The sequence below is a fragment of the Lepidochelys kempii genome, chromosome 2, assembly GCF_965140265.1.
Source record: "Lepidochelys kempii isolate rLepKem1 chromosome 2, rLepKem1.hap2, whole genome shotgun sequence".
Taxonomy (NCBI): domain Eukaryota; kingdom Metazoa; phylum Chordata; order Testudines; family Cheloniidae; genus Lepidochelys; species Lepidochelys kempii.
Window position 1 is genome coordinate 179,135,449 of NC_133257.1, and position 17,626 is coordinate 179,153,074.

General features: G+C 38.9%; 1 protein-coding gene across 6 annotated transcripts in view; it reads left to right on the forward strand.

Annotated features, from left to right (window-relative positions):
- Nucleotides 1-17,626, forward strand: part of VPS41 (VPS41 subunit of HOPS complex) — a 171,768-nt gene that overhangs the window by 52,131 nt on the left and 102,011 nt on the right. For 5 of the 6 annotated variants that reach the window (XM_073332850.1, XM_073332853.1, XM_073332851.1 and 2 more), the window contains 3 exons: nt 6,323-6,397; nt 13,658-13,720; nt 14,536-14,601. In XM_073332850.1, the coding sequence (XP_073188951.1) occupies nt 6,323-6,397; nt 13,658-13,720; nt 14,536-14,601 (204 nt within the window). The remainder of the gene's footprint in view (nt 1-6,322; nt 6,398-13,657; nt 13,721-14,535; nt 14,602-17,626) is intronic. The other variant, XM_073332854.1, reaches the window with a different exon arrangement.

The following is a 17,626-nucleotide window of genomic DNA, read 5'->3' on the forward strand; positions in this document are numbered from 1 at the left end:
TCCTAGTGCCATGGTGATTGCCACAAATATAAATTATTAAAATAATCAAAAGGCACCAGCAGGAGACAAATTGATTTTTGTTTTTGAAGATTAAATCTCAGCAACTAGTTGAGGGTTGGCTGTGGATACAGGAACTGACTGTTTTTTTGGAGGGGGGTGGTTTGCCCGTTTAATGGTCTTGTGTTAGCTCCGTAGTTGATGCTTGGACCCAGAAATGATAATCATCTTGCATTGCAGAAAGAACTATGAATACTTTTCTTTTGGAAGTGTTTATATGGTACTGAACCTTGGGTTAGGTTGTGTTTTTGTTAAGCTATGAGTGGCTTAAGAAAAATATTTTTAAAGACTGAACGGAAATGCCACTTATCTCTGGTGTATTATCAATGGGGGCCTCTTAAAGCTCATTTTACTTTACCATAAGTATGATCGAACACTAGATTGCTTTTCACACCCATAATATGTGTATTGCTTGCTCACTACCCGTGGCTAAAAGGCATGAAGTCACAGACAACTATTAAAACGTTTAGATTCTAGCTTGTAAATATTGCATGTCTCACAGAATTCAAGTGAAAGCCACTCTTATGTTTTTTTATTCATTCCACTTCATATCCATGGGGATGCAGCATTTGTGAAAGAATCAATTATCCATTTGTTAGTCAGAGGAGCTTTACAAATTATACATTAGCAGATTGATTTCTCAGGTTCACCATTGGGGGACTGATAGTATAAGGTGGGATGATGATGAGTGTCAAGGGAGAAGGAGTTGCCACAAAGAACACAATTAAAAGAGGCTTTCTGAATGGCCGTGAATTTATTCCTAATTGAAGAGCTGACATAATCCATACTAAGTGTGTTTATTTCAGGCATTTTACATTAGGTAATTGATTATCACATGAGGAGCATTTGTTGGCAGTTACTTGACTTCCTTTCCTTCAAATTTATGCTTTTGCAAAAGCCTGTATTATATAGAAGATGCCCACTGGCCTTTTTTCCTTTTCCTAAACTTTTTTTTTCCCATTAAGGTAACATTTTTTTTGTTCCATCGTGTCAGCTTGGCATTTATTGATTTTGAACAGTCAAACTTACTTACATTGTCCAGCATTCCGAACATGTCTCCATCAGAAAGAAAACTGCAGCTAATGGAAATTCAGCTGAAGACTCTTCCTCCTCCTGCATGGCAACTAGCACACTTTCTTTATGAAATTCTGATTTTGTTTTGGGGTTAATCATTTTAGTCGAGTTCTTCATAACTGGAGTGGATCCTCCTTCCTGCCAGAGTTAAAACACACTGCTTTTTGTTTCATGTTTTTAAATATTTGGTTTAACATCACTTGTACAGTACCATAAGTATGCTTGGTGTTTCACAAACAAATAAGTCATGGTTCCTGTACCAAAGGGTTTACAACCTGAGGACTTGATTCTGTAAACACTTACTATCTGTCATACTTCAAAAGCCTTGTGCCCAGTATGTTTGCGGTATAGGGCCCGAGCACCACCATTACTATTCACTGAATAATATTGATATTACTAGTTTGTGGATTTGAACTTTGCTTCCATTGCTTATAATGTTTGGATTTATAAAAATAAGAAGCAGCTTATAGATTACTACTTTAATTTTCTTCTCTTTTGAAATCCATCCACTTAAAAAAAAATACCATAGATCCCACTTGGTAGTCTAATCTTCCTTTCAGATTTTAATGAGGTAGCGAATAAATGTCTATTTCCTACCACTGACTAGCTCCTCCTCTTTAACCTTTCTGTTGAGCAAAGGTGACAGATTCTGTATAGGGAGTTTGTTCCCTTTCTACTTTAAAAACCTGTCATTAATGCCAGACCAATAATACTGTTGCATGCACCAGTTGAAATCAGGCTTAAACAAGTAAAGGACGGCAGCTGTACCTATGTCGTGATGGCTGAGTAAATAAAGACATGTGCATACAGTGTTTTTATTTTATTTCCTGGTCTTTTACGTTTGTGACTTTTTTTACTCCACTATAAAATTTAATGAAAAAACTTAGGAGCAAGAGGGGAAAAATGTACAACTTTGTGCATTTCTTGTTTCCTGAAAAACCAACATTCTCTACAAACTGTTGACAGAATATGAATATGGCTAAAAGCAAGTTGAGCCTTGGTTGGTTGGTACATTAATACAGTTTATAAGGCTTCTGATTTAAAAAAGATGAGTTGGAGTTACTTTTAGAAGTGCATCAGTTTAGATAACATATGAAGCCTTTTGCTATCTAGTCTGAATTCAAGAAGTGCTAGGTAACTCTAGGTTAGTTTTGGATGGTTGACAAGTAGAACATAGCTTTGGCAATTGCAGCCTTGACTATTAATTGTTCTGGATTCTCAAGTTCCCTGTGTTTTGTGTAGGATATAAATTTTTTTAAACTCATGCGTAATTCTTTATTTTAAGAAGTGTGCTTAATAGTCAAACATGAGTATTCAAAAAGAATACAACATTTTGAGGTTCCATGTTTATCACCGCTCACTGACCTCAAGGTTACAGTTGTTGAGATTACAAGTAAGGAGAATTTTCCAATGGCCGGCACCACAAATTTAACTTGAGCTTTGAAAAAATCAGTCCACGTTCTTTCTAGCTTTGTGCATCATCGCCAGTTATAATGTTTTTGCAGTTGAAACTTAGCTGCCAGTTTGGTTGACAAGCAGCAAGTATATCTGATTTTGATTACATCCACTTTGATCTTCTGTCGCTGTAGTCTCTCTGTAGTGCAAATAACAATAACTTTTTTTTGTCATGAAAGCAAACTGATAATAAAAGACACACAAAGCAGGCATGTTGAGTAGTAAGATGTGGTTTTAAACAATAACACCTTTAACCATAACCTCACTTTTATTTTAAAATGTTAATGGCTCCAAAGCACAATGTAAAAATGTGAAGATGTGGAGAACATTGCTTAAGCGAAAGAAGAGTCTAAATGCTGCAAAGTAACCTTGCAAACTTCTACTCACACAAGGCGCTTACGTTAAAGATATTTGGCTTGCTAGCCACCTATTTGGTGTCCTCTAAGCATGCCTTTGAAAGCATGCCTTGCATCCACCCAAATGTGTCACAAGTGTTTTAGTTACCAGTTTGCTTTGAGCAAAACTGATTAATGTGTGATACTCTACCCTACCATATTCTACCCCTGCCGTGCTCATGTGGGTGGAAATTGCTGATGCCATAGCTATGCAGAGAATTGTTTCCTTACCATCCCACAATGCACTTGTCACTGCTTATGTAACATATCGGGTCTGTTTTCTGGACTCCACTGCCGAGACAAGATATGTACCTGTACAAATAGAGCTGTGCACACTGTGGGGTTCGATCACATGCTGCTTTCATATAGTCAGATGCCTCTGAATCTGTTGGTGGCAGGTCCAAGAGAAGGCCAGGTGCTGCCAGCTGTCATGAGGCTGAGATGCGGGCACAGTTGGCAATGTAGGAAGATAGGAGGTACTGGGACAGCTGAATTCATTCGTTACAATTTAATCTATAATCAGGTGCCTGGCAATGGCCAAGGTGGATATTCTATCATCAAAGAGATAAGGGGATTGAAGATCCTTTGTAAGAAAGCTGTGACAATAACAGTAGGTCCAGTTCAGGACAGAAAATGTGCCCCTTTCACAACACACTGGACTGAATCTTCAGTACATACTTCCAGAAAGCCAGAGATGTTTCTGGGTAGCACAGAACATGGAGGAGACCTGAAGTGGCATTTCTTAGGCCTTGTCTTTAAGCAGAGGAAAAGATGACTGCTCTCCTCTTGCTGGTAGCTGAGCAAGAGAGGTTTAGAAAAGCAGTCTCAAGGCTGAGTTAAGAGAGGAGAGGATGTTCCTACACTACTTGTGAAGATGCCAGAGACCAAGGATTTGCTGCAGTGGTTCTTCACTCCCCACACTTGGGACAATCAGCTATGTGTGATACTTGAGGATAACTTTCACCAGCTAGAGCACCGCTTAGGGCCTGGACCACAACAACACAGGTGGGAGCAAGTTGTTATCGAGACCTGCGATGAGTGGTAGTGGCTGCATAATGTAAGATAAAGGAGACTTTTTTGTGTGCTGAGGTAGCCCCGGCATTCCCGTGCCAGTCTACCAGAGTGAGAGCGCAGCTCCCCGTGGAAAAGAGTGGCAATTTGCCCAGTAGTAGTTGGCTCCCTGGAATAGTTGCCCACTGATTTGAGCACCAGTTTGGGTTTAGGAAGCCCATGGGGAGTGGCGTGGTGGAAGTTTGTATGGCAATATATAGTGTCCTGCAGGAGGAGATGTTCAAGGTGGCCAGTGTGCCAGAGATCATTCAGAGTTTTGAAACAGTTGGGATTCTTGAACTTAGCTGGAGCTGTTGATGGAACCCCTGTGTCCATTCTGTATCCCCACCCTTCCCTAGCCCAGTTGTATATTAAGAGAAATGGGTGCTCCTCAAAGGTGGGTGATGTGGGCCTTCACAGGTCAAAATGGCTGATGGACATGTACATGAGGTAGGCAGGCAAAGGGTATAATGTGAGAGTTTTTGAAAACTGAGGCAGTAAGGGACTCTGATCTCACCTGACAACATTGACATTAATGGTGTGTTTATCCCCATTGTGAATCGTTGCATGTCCCTTAATGAAACCATTCCCAGATTACATAAATCTGGAGAGATACTGATTCAGCTCTGTACTCAGCGGATGCAGGATAATGATGAAATTTTTGGGAGACTGAGCTGACAGTGGAGATGACTCTCCTTGAATGACCACGTTAGTGATTAATGTAGCAATCATCATACTTCCCTGTAGTATTTTGCAGAACATATATGAAACCAAAGGTGTCTTCTATGCATACAGGAGTGAGGAGGTAGAGAGGCTTGCAGCAACCTGTGCATAGCTGGATGGATAAGTTATTGAATCCGAGGCTGTTACTTAGAGCAGCCTACGATAGGAATGCTGACCTAATCATAAATACTCTGTGCAGGTACTTTCCAAGGTAATGATAGAGAATTGAGGATGGGGTAGTGAACTGAATGTCCCAGAGTTTGATTCCTTTTCCTCATAATTCCTTTAAGCTTCCCAAAGGCTCCCAGAAGGCCTTAAGATATCTCCTGTAGACTGCTGAGCTAGGAACTGTGATATAAGACAGTGTAATTATAACAGCAAGTGTGGACACACAGCAACACTGTATCTGAAATAGCATGACTGGCATTAGACACACTACATTACTGCTATCCTGGTAGTGCAATTACAAATGGCTTCCCTTTTCTAGTGTAGACACTGCTAAGAGTTAGGTTATTTTTTCTTTTCTTTTCACAAGTGAGTACAATTTACTATTCCTTTTTACATCAAGTTCAGCATTATAGTAAGTGTTTGAGTGTATTCTGTGTGTGGGCTATTTTAAATTTTCATGACAATTTTGCAAAATCTTTTCAAACGTGTAAGGGATCTTGAAAATGGTAGGTGAAGATCCTCAAGTGACAAGAGCAGAAATGAGACATTTATTTTATTTGTAACTTTGGAGGTACATGGGATTGTGATTGGCATAGTGCACAAGCAAGTTTTAGATACTTGAGTATAGTCAGATGTGCTCATATTTGTTGGATTGAAATACTCTGGAGCATATTATGGGGTTAAATATTTGTACTCAAATTATGTTTAACAAGTACTTCTGAAGGGAAGGGCAGATGCTTCTGTTAAATTACTTGCAAAGTGGTGCTGTGTAATCTCATGGGCTGCAGATAACCATTTTGTTCTATCATAAATGAATGGTGAAGATAACATCACCATGATTTAATCGTGAAGGCCTCTTCCAAAATTATTTGGTAATGACAAGGTTTAGGTGATGTAGTTTTGTGTTGTTTTGCTTGAATACCTTCTTCTAAGATAGTGTGAAAGGTAAAACTGAAAAAAGTTAAAACAGAGATTTCTAGGGAGAAAATAATTTCTAGTATCACCATGGACCAAACTGGAACAACTGAAAATTCTTACGATGTAACATTCTTCAACATGTTCTTTAAAAATGTGCTCGATGCCAAGAGAGACTCATAATGAGTATGTTGTACAGGTTCAGAACTATGAGTTGTACAGGTATCTCATTTTACATACATCTCAAGTCCCTGCAGTAGGTAATAAGAAAAATGTAGGTTTCTGGGTTGGGCACAAGGCTAGAAACAAAAATGTATTTTAGCACTGGGGTAGAAAGACCTTCTTTTTTATGTTTCTTGAACTCATGTAGCTAAAACACAGGAGAGATTTTATTGCTTAAATTCTTGCAGGGGCGCTGGGGGGAAAGCAAGGTATTTGACCATTGATGCAACTTTTTCCTCAAAGTTTACATATTCTTTTTATAGAGCCCAGTGAAGATAAATCAGATCAGCCTGGATGAAAGTGGAGAACATATGGGCATCTGCTCGGAAGATGGCAAGGTACAACTAAACCACTTACATATTTAAAGAGGCACCAGGCAGTGTTTGTATACTAAACTTTAGATCCACATGATATCTGTGCAGTAAATACCTGTGTTAGAAGTCATTTGATCTTCCATTTCCGGAATTGGGCTCACCTACGAATACTCATAATTAAAGTCAAATATATTTTGCACAAACGTGCCTTAGGAAAAGTAATTACAAGAATGTCAATAATGTAACTGGTATTAAGCTGATTAACAGCTGTTGCAGGAGGACATGTCACCTTAATCATTACTGCTGTGCCAGTTATACTTCAGTGACTAGTCTGCTGCTCCTGCAAGACAGTAGTTTAATGCCTTTCTGCTATAAATCCACAAAATTGGATTTTGTGGCATGATTTCTGTGGGCTGTTCGTTTTCATTTTCACACGTTATGAATGTTTCTCTTGAATTATAGAATCTTTTGATAAGCAATCATAGTTTATCAGAAGAATAAAGTGTCTTACAATGGCCACATTAAATAAATGCAAAATCAATATATGTACAGTCCTAAAAAACTGGCACCTACTTCCTAGACTGTGGACATATATCATTCGTACAGTGTATAAATAACAATTATCATTGCTTCCCTGAAATGTTGAGCTATGACATTTAGTGGTTTTAGTGATTGATTTTCCACTTATTAGAATGTCTCTTTTGTTTTTTAAGTCAGTGGCAGTCTCTTCTAATGTTGGTTTGCAGTGATAACATTCTAATGCACATGGTGTATTTAAACTTCTTGAAAATAATACTGCTAGTAGACACAGTGCATTAAAAATCAGTTCTTAATATCTATCTCACTTGCTGAGTATAACATGGTTTTCCCTAATCTAATTTGGTGGGGTTTGTTGATCCTAATCCACTGATCCATTAAGGATCAGTAAATTAAAACTAATGTTGGCTCTTGTGATAGGAAAAAGAGGAAACAAATCCATTTAATTTCTATTTACTTAAAAAAAAATGAGTTTTGCTTCTCATGCATGGAGCCAGCTTATATATCCAAGCCTAGTGTTTCTCAAAGATATCTTGATGTTAGTATCTTGACCCAGTAATTGGGATACTAGTGCCTATCAAAAAGGGCTGTGGAATTTTACAGCCTGTGAGAAACTCAGGAAGGATGATGTAATCTAAGCAAGATAATGGAAGGGTCAGTAATTGTTTAAGGGTAATCATATATGTTGCGCTAGAATTGTTGGGTTTGAATGTTTTTGAAAAGAAAAAATAATACCCTTTTGTAAGGACTCCTGTGATACGGCTGTAAATTAGAGTTGAAATAAGAATATAACAGAATGCGGCCTCAAATCATACAAATGTGATTCACTAAATTAATTTCAATAATTATAAATTAAATTTTAAGAATCTGCAGACATGCACATACTGTAGTCTGAATATTGGGTAAACAATTATTTTCCAATGTGTATTGTAACACAAGGCTTTATTTAGAAAATGTTTATTACTTTGGAAAATGAATTATGTTTTAACCAGGAATCTAGGTCAAGCTTTTGGTTCTGTGACTCCAAATGATCATTGGCAGATACAATTATGCAACACATAAAAGACAGTACAAGCCTCTGTCTCACAATCCAGTTCTGCTTCTGGCACGTTTCTAGTTAAGTGTTGAAATATGGAGCAATGTGCATAGGAAAAAAAAATGAATCAAACCACAGACCATCTATTTAACTTGCTTTGCCTCTTTCTCACCATTTTACTTAACACTACTCTTGTCCCTCAGCAGTGAGGCAGTATGGAAAATACGACTACAACTATTAATAGTATTTTATTTTTATGACAGTAGGTTTTAGAATCTTCAACCAAAGTTAGGGGCCATACATGTAGCAAAAAATGGTCCCTCCTCAGAAGGCTTTGCTATCTAAGTTCCTGATCCTACAAAGGCTTAGACACATGCTTAACTTTACGCACTATGAGTCGTCCCATTGACTTCAATGGGACTGCTATCATTGTGCAAAATTAAGCACATATGCAATTGTTTACAGGATCATAGGTAAGTCGACAAAACAGACAAAGATGTGTCCGCCTTGTCTTTTACTTCGATAGTAAGCTCTTCAAGTCCAGGAGTTTCTTTTTGTTACTTGTTTGTACAATGCTTGTCATAATGGAAGCCCGGTCCATAGCTGGGGCTCCTATGCACTTTATTATCACATTATTATCATTGTTTTCTCTATTTTACATATAGTGAACTGAGGCACAGAGAGATAAAGTGACTTGCCTAAGGACACATTGGAAGTCTGTAGCAGAACTGGAAATTCATTTTAGTTCTCCTGAGTCTTAGTTTCTTGAGTCAGCCAAGCTTCAGCTAGTTTCCCATAGCACCAACCTTTATAAGAAACCTGGCTAGAAAGTGTTTATAGAGCTCCATCTTCTCCCGATTGCTAATTGTGTCGGTACAAAACATATATGCAGATGATAAAATCAATAAACATATTTACCAAAAAGTTTGATTCTGTTGAATCAGCTTCATTTATAAAAGAGAATGCAACAAAGAACAATTTCTGTGGATTTTGAACCAGCTATGGAATCTCTATAGATTTTGAACCATCTACAGTGCCTCAAGTATTCTTTATGAATTAATGAACAGGTATAGCCTTATAGGCAGTCCCTGGTAAAGATCTTTGCATAAGGTAAAGAATGTGTTTTCTCCAGAGAGGAGTCAATCTGCACAGAATAGAGGAGTACAATTCACTTCCTGAAGGAAGATTTTGAGATGAGCTGCTTTGTCACTTATGTATTCCTCTAAATGACACACTTTATTTTTCTTCACCGTTTTTCCTTCCTTATTTCTCCCACCCTCAACCTGGCATTGGGCCAACCTTTGTGACTGAGGAAGGGCATAGGCACTGGCCCTGAGTTAGTCATAGAAGTCAGGGGAGAGCAATGAAATATTTCCAGGCCCACCTGACCTGGTATCAGTGAGCATTCTAGAGCTAGAGTCTCAGACTTGAAACCCATACATAAACCAATGAACAAATACATCTGGAAGCACTGTGTTGTCAATCCAGTCCTTTCTACCCATTTAAGTATAAGGGATACTTAAGGCCCAGAAAGTGAGTCTAAAATCAGATACAGAGATACTGTGTGTCTATAAAATCAGATACAGAGGATCTGTGAAACATAATGGCCTCCCATTGTGGGATGCCTTTTAGACTATCTAAAAATGTGATAAACTGAGTGGAGATAGAAGGTAGAACTGGATAAATCCAATATAGCTTTGTCATTTGAAAAGAATCACTTTCTCTTTGTAGAATAAAAGACATTAAGGAGTAATAAACTGATCTGTGGTGTCCCCTGAGTAAATATAATACACGTTTTATAATGTGGGGTTATTTTCCCTTTAATTTACTGGATCCATTTTACTTCCAAATTCTGAAAGAATATAAATGTTGAAAACATGTATCACTGTGTGAATGGGCAACACAGTACTACATATTTATTGGAGCTGTTATAATTCTAGCAGCTACTGCTGATGTTAATTTTGGTTATTCAGTTTTAATTAATTTTAGAAGCATGCTGGTGTGGGTTTTTTTTTTTTTAAATAAATATATAGGATGATTTTTCAGATGGATAGGAGACTCTCATGTTTTAACCTCTTATTTTTCCTCCCTTCTCCTTGGTCTCCTTCCCTTCCTCTGCCTGCATCTGATTATTTTGTTTACTCTATTGAATCTGAACGCTATGCCAATTGACCAAAGATACCCCCCGCCCAAAATAACCTCCATCCCCAAAGATTATTGTAGCTGTAGAGTCAATCTCAGTTTAAATATCACACAGTCGTCTCTACCAGTGGTCCCCAAACTGTGGGGCATATCCCCTCAGGGGCACAGAGGAATGTTCGGGGGAGGGAGGGGTACGCAGCAGGGCCTAGGCCAGCCCCCACAGGGGGCGGGAGGGAGCACCACCCAGTCCTGCTCTGTGCCAAGCCCCAGCCCCGCTCTGCCCCCATCCCAGCTCTGGCCCTAGCCGCAGCTCCACTCTGCCCTCTGCTCCGCCCCCAGGCCAGCTCTGCCCTCATTCCCTCTCCGTCCCCCAGCTATGCCTTCAGTCCAAGCTCCTCTGCTGAGGAAGCCTTGGCTGTGCAGTATTGGATTGGGGTCGTGGTCAGATTCCATTATTGGTGAGGGGGAGCGTAACAGGAAAAGTTTGAGCACCACTGGTCTGTACAGTTCACTGGCTGACTTCCACCATCACAGACTTGTGGTGCTTCTCACTGTCTCCAAATAATGTCCAAGCCTCCGGAGCAGTAGCTTGGCCCCAGTTAATATGTGACACACTCTTTAAGGCTGGTTATTATAGACTGCATATGCAGTAATGAGTAATGCACTGACTTGGCAACTCTGCTGAGGAAACAGGAGACAAGTTGGGTAGGGAGAGGATGAGATGCCATTAGTTCACTTAGTCTGTTAAATGTACAATTAAATCAAGGTCTACTTAGCTCCTCAGCCAACTACTGGTTCATATGGCACTGTGTTCAACCCATCTTGCAATTATTTAAAGCACAGTTGACTGCATATGGGTGCACAAACACAATATAGCTGAGGTTCAGTTCGCAATGGAACTGATACTCAGACCCAATGTAGTGAGTGCTATGTGTACTCTCATGCTCTATTTCCAGGTACTCTCTAGGGACCTTATCACTGTAATATCTGAGGCTATGTCTGCACTACAAGCCGGAGGTATAATTCCCCTGCTTGTGTACATGTGCTTACGCTAGCTCTCATTGAGCTAGTGCATGAATAAATAGCAGCATAGCCGCAGTAGCACGGGTAGAAGAGCGCAGGCACGGCTGAGCTGTGCCAAGTACAACCTCCCCTGAAATCGGCGGATATGTTCTCTGCATGGCTCAGCCTTGCCCCTGCTGCTGCTGACTGTACTATTGCAGCTGTGCTGTTTTTTATATTCATGCTATCTTGATGAGAGCTAGCTCAAGTGTATGTACAGGAGCGAGGGAATCACACCTCTAGCTCTTAGTGTTGTCTCGTAGCATGAGTAGATCTTCCTGGGGACATACTGAACTGAAGTTCCTTTGGCCCGTCACTGGTGGCTGTCCAGCTTTATTCTAAAAATCCTATTACTTTTTTCTGAAAGATTCCTAAGGGGCAACAATAGTCATAAAAGATGGAATTGGAAAAAGCCAGTGAGAGAATTGAGTCCATTTCCTTGAAAATGCAGAATAAAATCTGCTGATAGGGTTATGTGTCTTGGAAAACTAGGGTCTGATGTCCAAGTCTGTATGTACGCTGTTGCTGCTCATTTGCCTACACAGTGATTGTTAAATATTGCTGTTGTTTGCTCCCTGTTTGCAAGATAACCACATCGTGAGCTAAATAAACTTGGACTAAGTTAATTAGCCCAAACAGTGTATAAGAAAATGCCATGGTCCAGAAGAGCATCTCTTGAACAGAGTGATAAATATATTTTTACTGGAGAGCTCAGAGGCTCATTCTGCTGTTGGTATATGTGTCCTGAGCATCTCCTTCATCCCTCCACTTGAAATGTATGGGTCTCTCAAGTGTGTATAATGCTTGATAGAAGCACAGAGGAGACTCCGTTACAGCTTCTGGCCCCCAACTCTACAGAGACTAAATACAGGTTTCAGAGTAGCAGCCGTGTTAGTCTTTACCCGCAAAAAGAAAAGGAGTACTTGTGACACCTTAGAGACTAACAAATAAGCATCCCCAAGTACACATGCACCTTTCTTCTCTTTCTCTAGAGAGGCTGGGATAGTACCACTTACACGGACTTAAGATAATGTTTTTGAAATGTTTTCATTTTCCATTCATTCCATTTTGTGTTGTCTTTATCCACATTTCTCCAGGAATATTTTTCACTTTCATTCACATGGTCATTGACACAATTATTCAGATAAATCTTTTATCTTGCTGTTTTGTTCTTTCTTCATTAAAAAAATCATTTATGTTGCATTCATGGCTTTGATTATTCTCATCTATTTAAAGAGAAGAAAACATTTTTCTGTTTTTAAAACCTATCAAACATCTTTACTGTTATGAATGTAGTTTTGTTTGTTGCCGCTGTATTTAGTGTGCTTGGCTCTGATTGAAGGAGAACATTTATTGTATATAGTTGCAACTGCAGTGGTGACTATTAAATAGCATTTATCAACAGTTACTTCAGCACACTAGAAGAGGAGAGGTAACTTTTCACAGAAGGAATTCCTAAGTGTAAGGAGAAAAAGCATTGTGCTGCTGGATGCTTTTAGGAAAGACCATGAAAATTGTGGTGTTTAGGGCATGTCTAAACTACACAATTAGGTTGACTTAAGTTTGGTTGACCTACAACCACCACAGTAATTAAATCAACTGTTCATGTTCACGCTACCCTCCTTCTGCTGGCAGTGCACATCCTCAGCAGGAGCGCTTGCACCAACTTAAGGGGGGCATTGTGTGGGCTGACAGCCCAAGCAGTCTGCTGGAGCCCTGCCACCCTGGAGTGCTGGGCCTGTCAGCCATGTTGCCCTGGGATGACCTCCGGAGCCGGGCTGCCCAGGGTGGCAGGGCTGACAGCTTGGGCTGTTAAAGGCTGCAACAGTCAATGGTAAGCAATGCAGTGTTTACATGGGCGTTGTGTTGACCGAACGACATCGACCTAAGCGCTATGCCTCTTGCAGAGGTGGAGTTATTAGGTCGGTGTAGTGGGCAACTTACATCAGTGGGAGCAACGTTGTCGTGTAGACGCTTACAGAGTTAGGTTGACATAAGTTGCCTTATGTCAACCTAACTCTCTAGTGTACACTAGGCCTTAGATTTCATGCTAGTTTTGCTTTATAGTCTGGAGGAGATTTTTAAGACTTGAAGGATTCTAAGAAGCATCTCTGAAGCTGAATTGTATTAACCTTTTTTTTTAAAAAAATGCACTTAGCTTTTCAGAAAAGAAAAGCTTTTAATATATGTTCCATTGAGTTTTATTAAGAATATGTGAATGCTTTTCATATCTATTAGATTAGTATCTGTTTTAACAGAAGTGATCAGCCTAAAGCAAAAAGAACTCTTATTTCTTGTGGTGCTTGTAAAACCTAATTGCAAAGAAGCATTCTGGTACTGTTTAGTTTCATAAAATACCTTAATGGAATCCAAGGAAGTTTCAGATAACCCTGAATTGTTAAGTGTACTGCATTGTTTTAATAAGCATGTTAGGGATTAGCATTTTCATTCACCTCCCAGCGTTTCAGAGTGATTATTATGTGATTTGATTTTAACTGTCTCTTTAGGTGCAGGTATTTGGATTGTATTCAGGAGAAGAATTTCATGAAACATTTGACTGTCCTATCAAAGTAAGTACTTATTTAATCCTTAACAAGTACATTATTGTTGCTTTTAATAAAATAAGGGTTACACTGATTCTGTTGCTAAAAAATACTAGTTCTTTGCCTTAATGTTATTTAAATCTCTAGAAAATAGTCATCTATCCCAGTCCAAAAGCTTTTGAGCTGGTTAGGTTGGGGAAAAGCTGATCTAGATTTTGTACAGTCTAGAGTATTATTGATGTTTTTAAAATACAAAAAGCAAAGCATGAGGGGGAAATTGTAAGGTTTCAGTTGTTTCCTGTCTTAGCCTATTCCTCTCTTTGTAGATCTGTGATTATAAATCTTGATGGTTCTGATAAGTGCTAGGTCAGTATTTTTGAATGGATTAGAATCTTAAATCTATCCTGGAATCAAGTGGTGGGTGATAGTGTTCCAATGGTGATCCCTCTGTAGTAAGGGAAAACATCAGTTATGCCCCTCTTATCGTAGACCAATTGGCTGTCGTCAGAGAATAGCAATAATAGAGTTGTGTGAAGAGCTAGGTGGCTTTTTCTTGGTGGGAAAGAGGGCAGTTCTTTTGGTGTATGATTTTCTTTTATGGAAGAGAACCGTGATAACATTTTTCCAACAATACTGAGTTCTGGCCTCTTGGGAGCTACCAAGCCATCTTAATGCAGAAAGACCCATTTTTCATCTCTCTACCTAGGAAAAGAGGTACAGCTGTAACAATCCATAATGGGTAAAGGTTGCATAGTGTGACAGTTGATACAGCATCAGTGTTGCAATTTAACAAATAAACAAATACTTCAGCCATTATACTTTTTCTCCCCCTTTAAACACAGATTGTTGCTGTCCACCCTCAGTTTGTAAGATCCCATTGCAAACAGTTTGTAACGGGAGGAAAAAAGGTAAGCTATCTCAATATTATAGATGACTTTTTACATCTTGTCTTCCCTTCCTCTTATATTTATGGATTCCTCTGTTAAAATGAATAAATATAAATATATTAAAAAAACCCCACTTACTAAATGTATCTATTTGAAAACCTAGAAGAGAGAAGCTATTTTTTCCTTCTCTTTATCCATTCTTTCAGAAAAACAAAAACAAAAAAACCATAAGGTTAAGTCATGGAGGGAAAAATTAGCACTTTTTTAAATGTGAAGGACATTTTAATTATTTAAAAGCCAGGACTAAGAGAAATAATAATAAAAATAGTTTTGTGTTCTGACAAAATGTTGATGAGAATAATTGGACTTCATGGGCCAATTTCTTTTCATACCTCCAACCCTTTCACATGAAAAATGAATTTGGCTCATAGTGTTACCTTCTGTGGTATATATTTTCTGGCTCTGTCCCTTTCCCTTATGAATAAAAACAACATATGCCAAACTGGGTCATAGTACATTTGTCCTTTAAGTCAATCTTGGGTTTTCATTTTTGTGCTTTAATGGAGTACGTAATCACTTGTGAGAGAGAATTTAGGCCCCTTAGTGGTAAACTTTGTGTGTCAAGGATTGACTTTTTGTCTCTTTTGTAGCCCTTGGTTCCAGGCAATTTGGTCTTTCTAAAGTTAATACTAAGATGTTTCATTCCTCACCTACCAAATAATGTAGTTTTGACTCCCAACTTCATTGTCCATAAATTCCAGAATTGACCCTATATCATTCAGTGTACATTTTAGGGTAAAACAGGAAAAAAAAATATTAACAATGCAACATGTGGTGATATTAGTTACATTCATGTAGCCATTTATTGTGACCCTTTCTTTTGAATTAAAAAAATGAACATTGACAGTTTTAGATTAATCAAACCGAATGAACTGTATCTGCTTTGCCAGATGACACAGCAATTCCAGTGCTGCTAATAACCTCTTTTCCATCCGCAGTACAATGTATTACTACTAGTTATTATTTAAAATAAATAAAATTGCTATGATGTGAATGGTTAAGCCAGCTTTAGCTGGCTGGCCAGAGCTGGCATTGCACTTTAGAATAGTGATTTCCAAATGGCACTCTCTACCCTAGCAATGCAACCTTAATCCCAGGTTGGTGCAGAGTGAAGGTTGGTGGTGTGGAGGGCTTGGAGAATGAGCCCCCTCCGCACTTAGCGTGCAATGGCAGCTCGTGTTCCACAGGGCTGGGTCTGGCTTCCCACTCAGGAATTGCAACTTAGCGCATAGGGTCATAGTGTCACTGCAGGTTTGACATGGATGCCCTTCCAGCCAAGTTCAAGTGAATGGCGCTGCAATCCTGTGCTCCCTGTCACAACGCCCAGAACGGGGAGCCGGAGCCAGGCCCAGCCCAGCATGGTCAGTGTGTGAGGTGGGCTTGGTCTCCAACCCTCTCTTCCCCCTGCCCTCCTTGGTCTCCCCTCTACACTGGGCCCACAAACCATCTAGAACCTTCATGTGACCCACTGGTCACAACCCACTAATTAGAAACCACTGCTTTAGATAATGCACATCAATGGATGTCTCTCCCGGCAACGAAGTTGTCAAGCCTTTGAGTGGTGGTAATGATGATGTGGAGAGAGAAACTAAGAATTCATCAAATCAGGAAGCTCTGTCAGGTGGTAAAATAACTTGGATTCATCTGATGCTGAACGGAAAAAAACATCAGGGATTTAACACATCTCTTTGGTTATCTTTGATTACTTGACAGGCTGTTTTATATTTTGCCCTCTGGGAGATGGTATACTGATTCCTAATGCATGCCCATTTCCCCACTCTTCCTATTCGTTTTTTGCTGAGAAAAAACTTTCCTCTTCAGGAAAACTTTAACTGATATCTTAGTGTATGATATTTAACATTATAATAATAAAAAAACCTAGAAATTTGTAATTTTATTCTATTAGAATATTTATTTTTTTAAAACCCTGTAATTAAACTTAAGATTGTGGCCCAGTATAAAAAGTGCAGTCACATTGTGCACTTAGTCTTTGCACAATCATACCCAGATCTGTAATGAGATCTGAACAGACAGGCCTCTACACAATTGGGTTAGAGCGGAGATGGCATGCAATACCAACACTATTAGGTTCTGCTGAAACTAATGGGACTACCCTTTCGTTTACCCCCACCCCCCAAATCTAGCCTTTCAGATGTGAAGAAAACCATTTTAATATGACCAACTGCGGTGTCACCTGTCTGAGTAGCATCTTGAAATAATAGCTTTGAAAATCATGAACTGCCCCCATCCATCCCTGCAGGATTTTAACTCTGGTACCTAATAATAGTTTATATGCTAACATTTTTAACTGTTTCACTACTGATCATTTGAGCAGAGATCCAGCTATTGAGGAAGGACTCTACATAGAGTACGCCCACTTTTTTCATTCTCTTCTAGTTACATTATACATAGTCTTGAAAGGATTAGATTTCTATCAGTAAATGTGGATAAATGTTGTTTTCACCATACACACACAAAATGAAAATATTTCCATAGAGAATTGAAATTTACAGGTAGGCAAAGTAAGAAAAATGTTGCTTGAGAACCTATTAGATTTTGATTTCAGGCCATGTATTTTGTATATTTTAACATCTAATTCGGACAATTTGTGTTTTAATGGTTATAAAGTTTTAACTTTTTGAATCTGTGTCTGCTGTCATTAAATAATTATTGTCTGACTCCTACCCATTGACTGACTACCCATTGACTACCCATTCATCATTTCCCTCAACTGTGAACATTTAAATAGATGAAAATAGAAAAAAATGCTTACAACCCATAATATTGCACAGCTGTGAAAATTTAAATTGATAAAAAAATACAAAAATGCCTAATATTATAAATTATAAAATCATAAAAATCCAATTCTGCCAAGCCTGATTATTCATATAGTCATTTCAGAAAGAGTGAAGGCTGTTTACCATTTGAATGCTTGCACCTATTTAAGGTGTCTGCAAGCCAGTGAGCCGAAGCCAGATACTTTTCC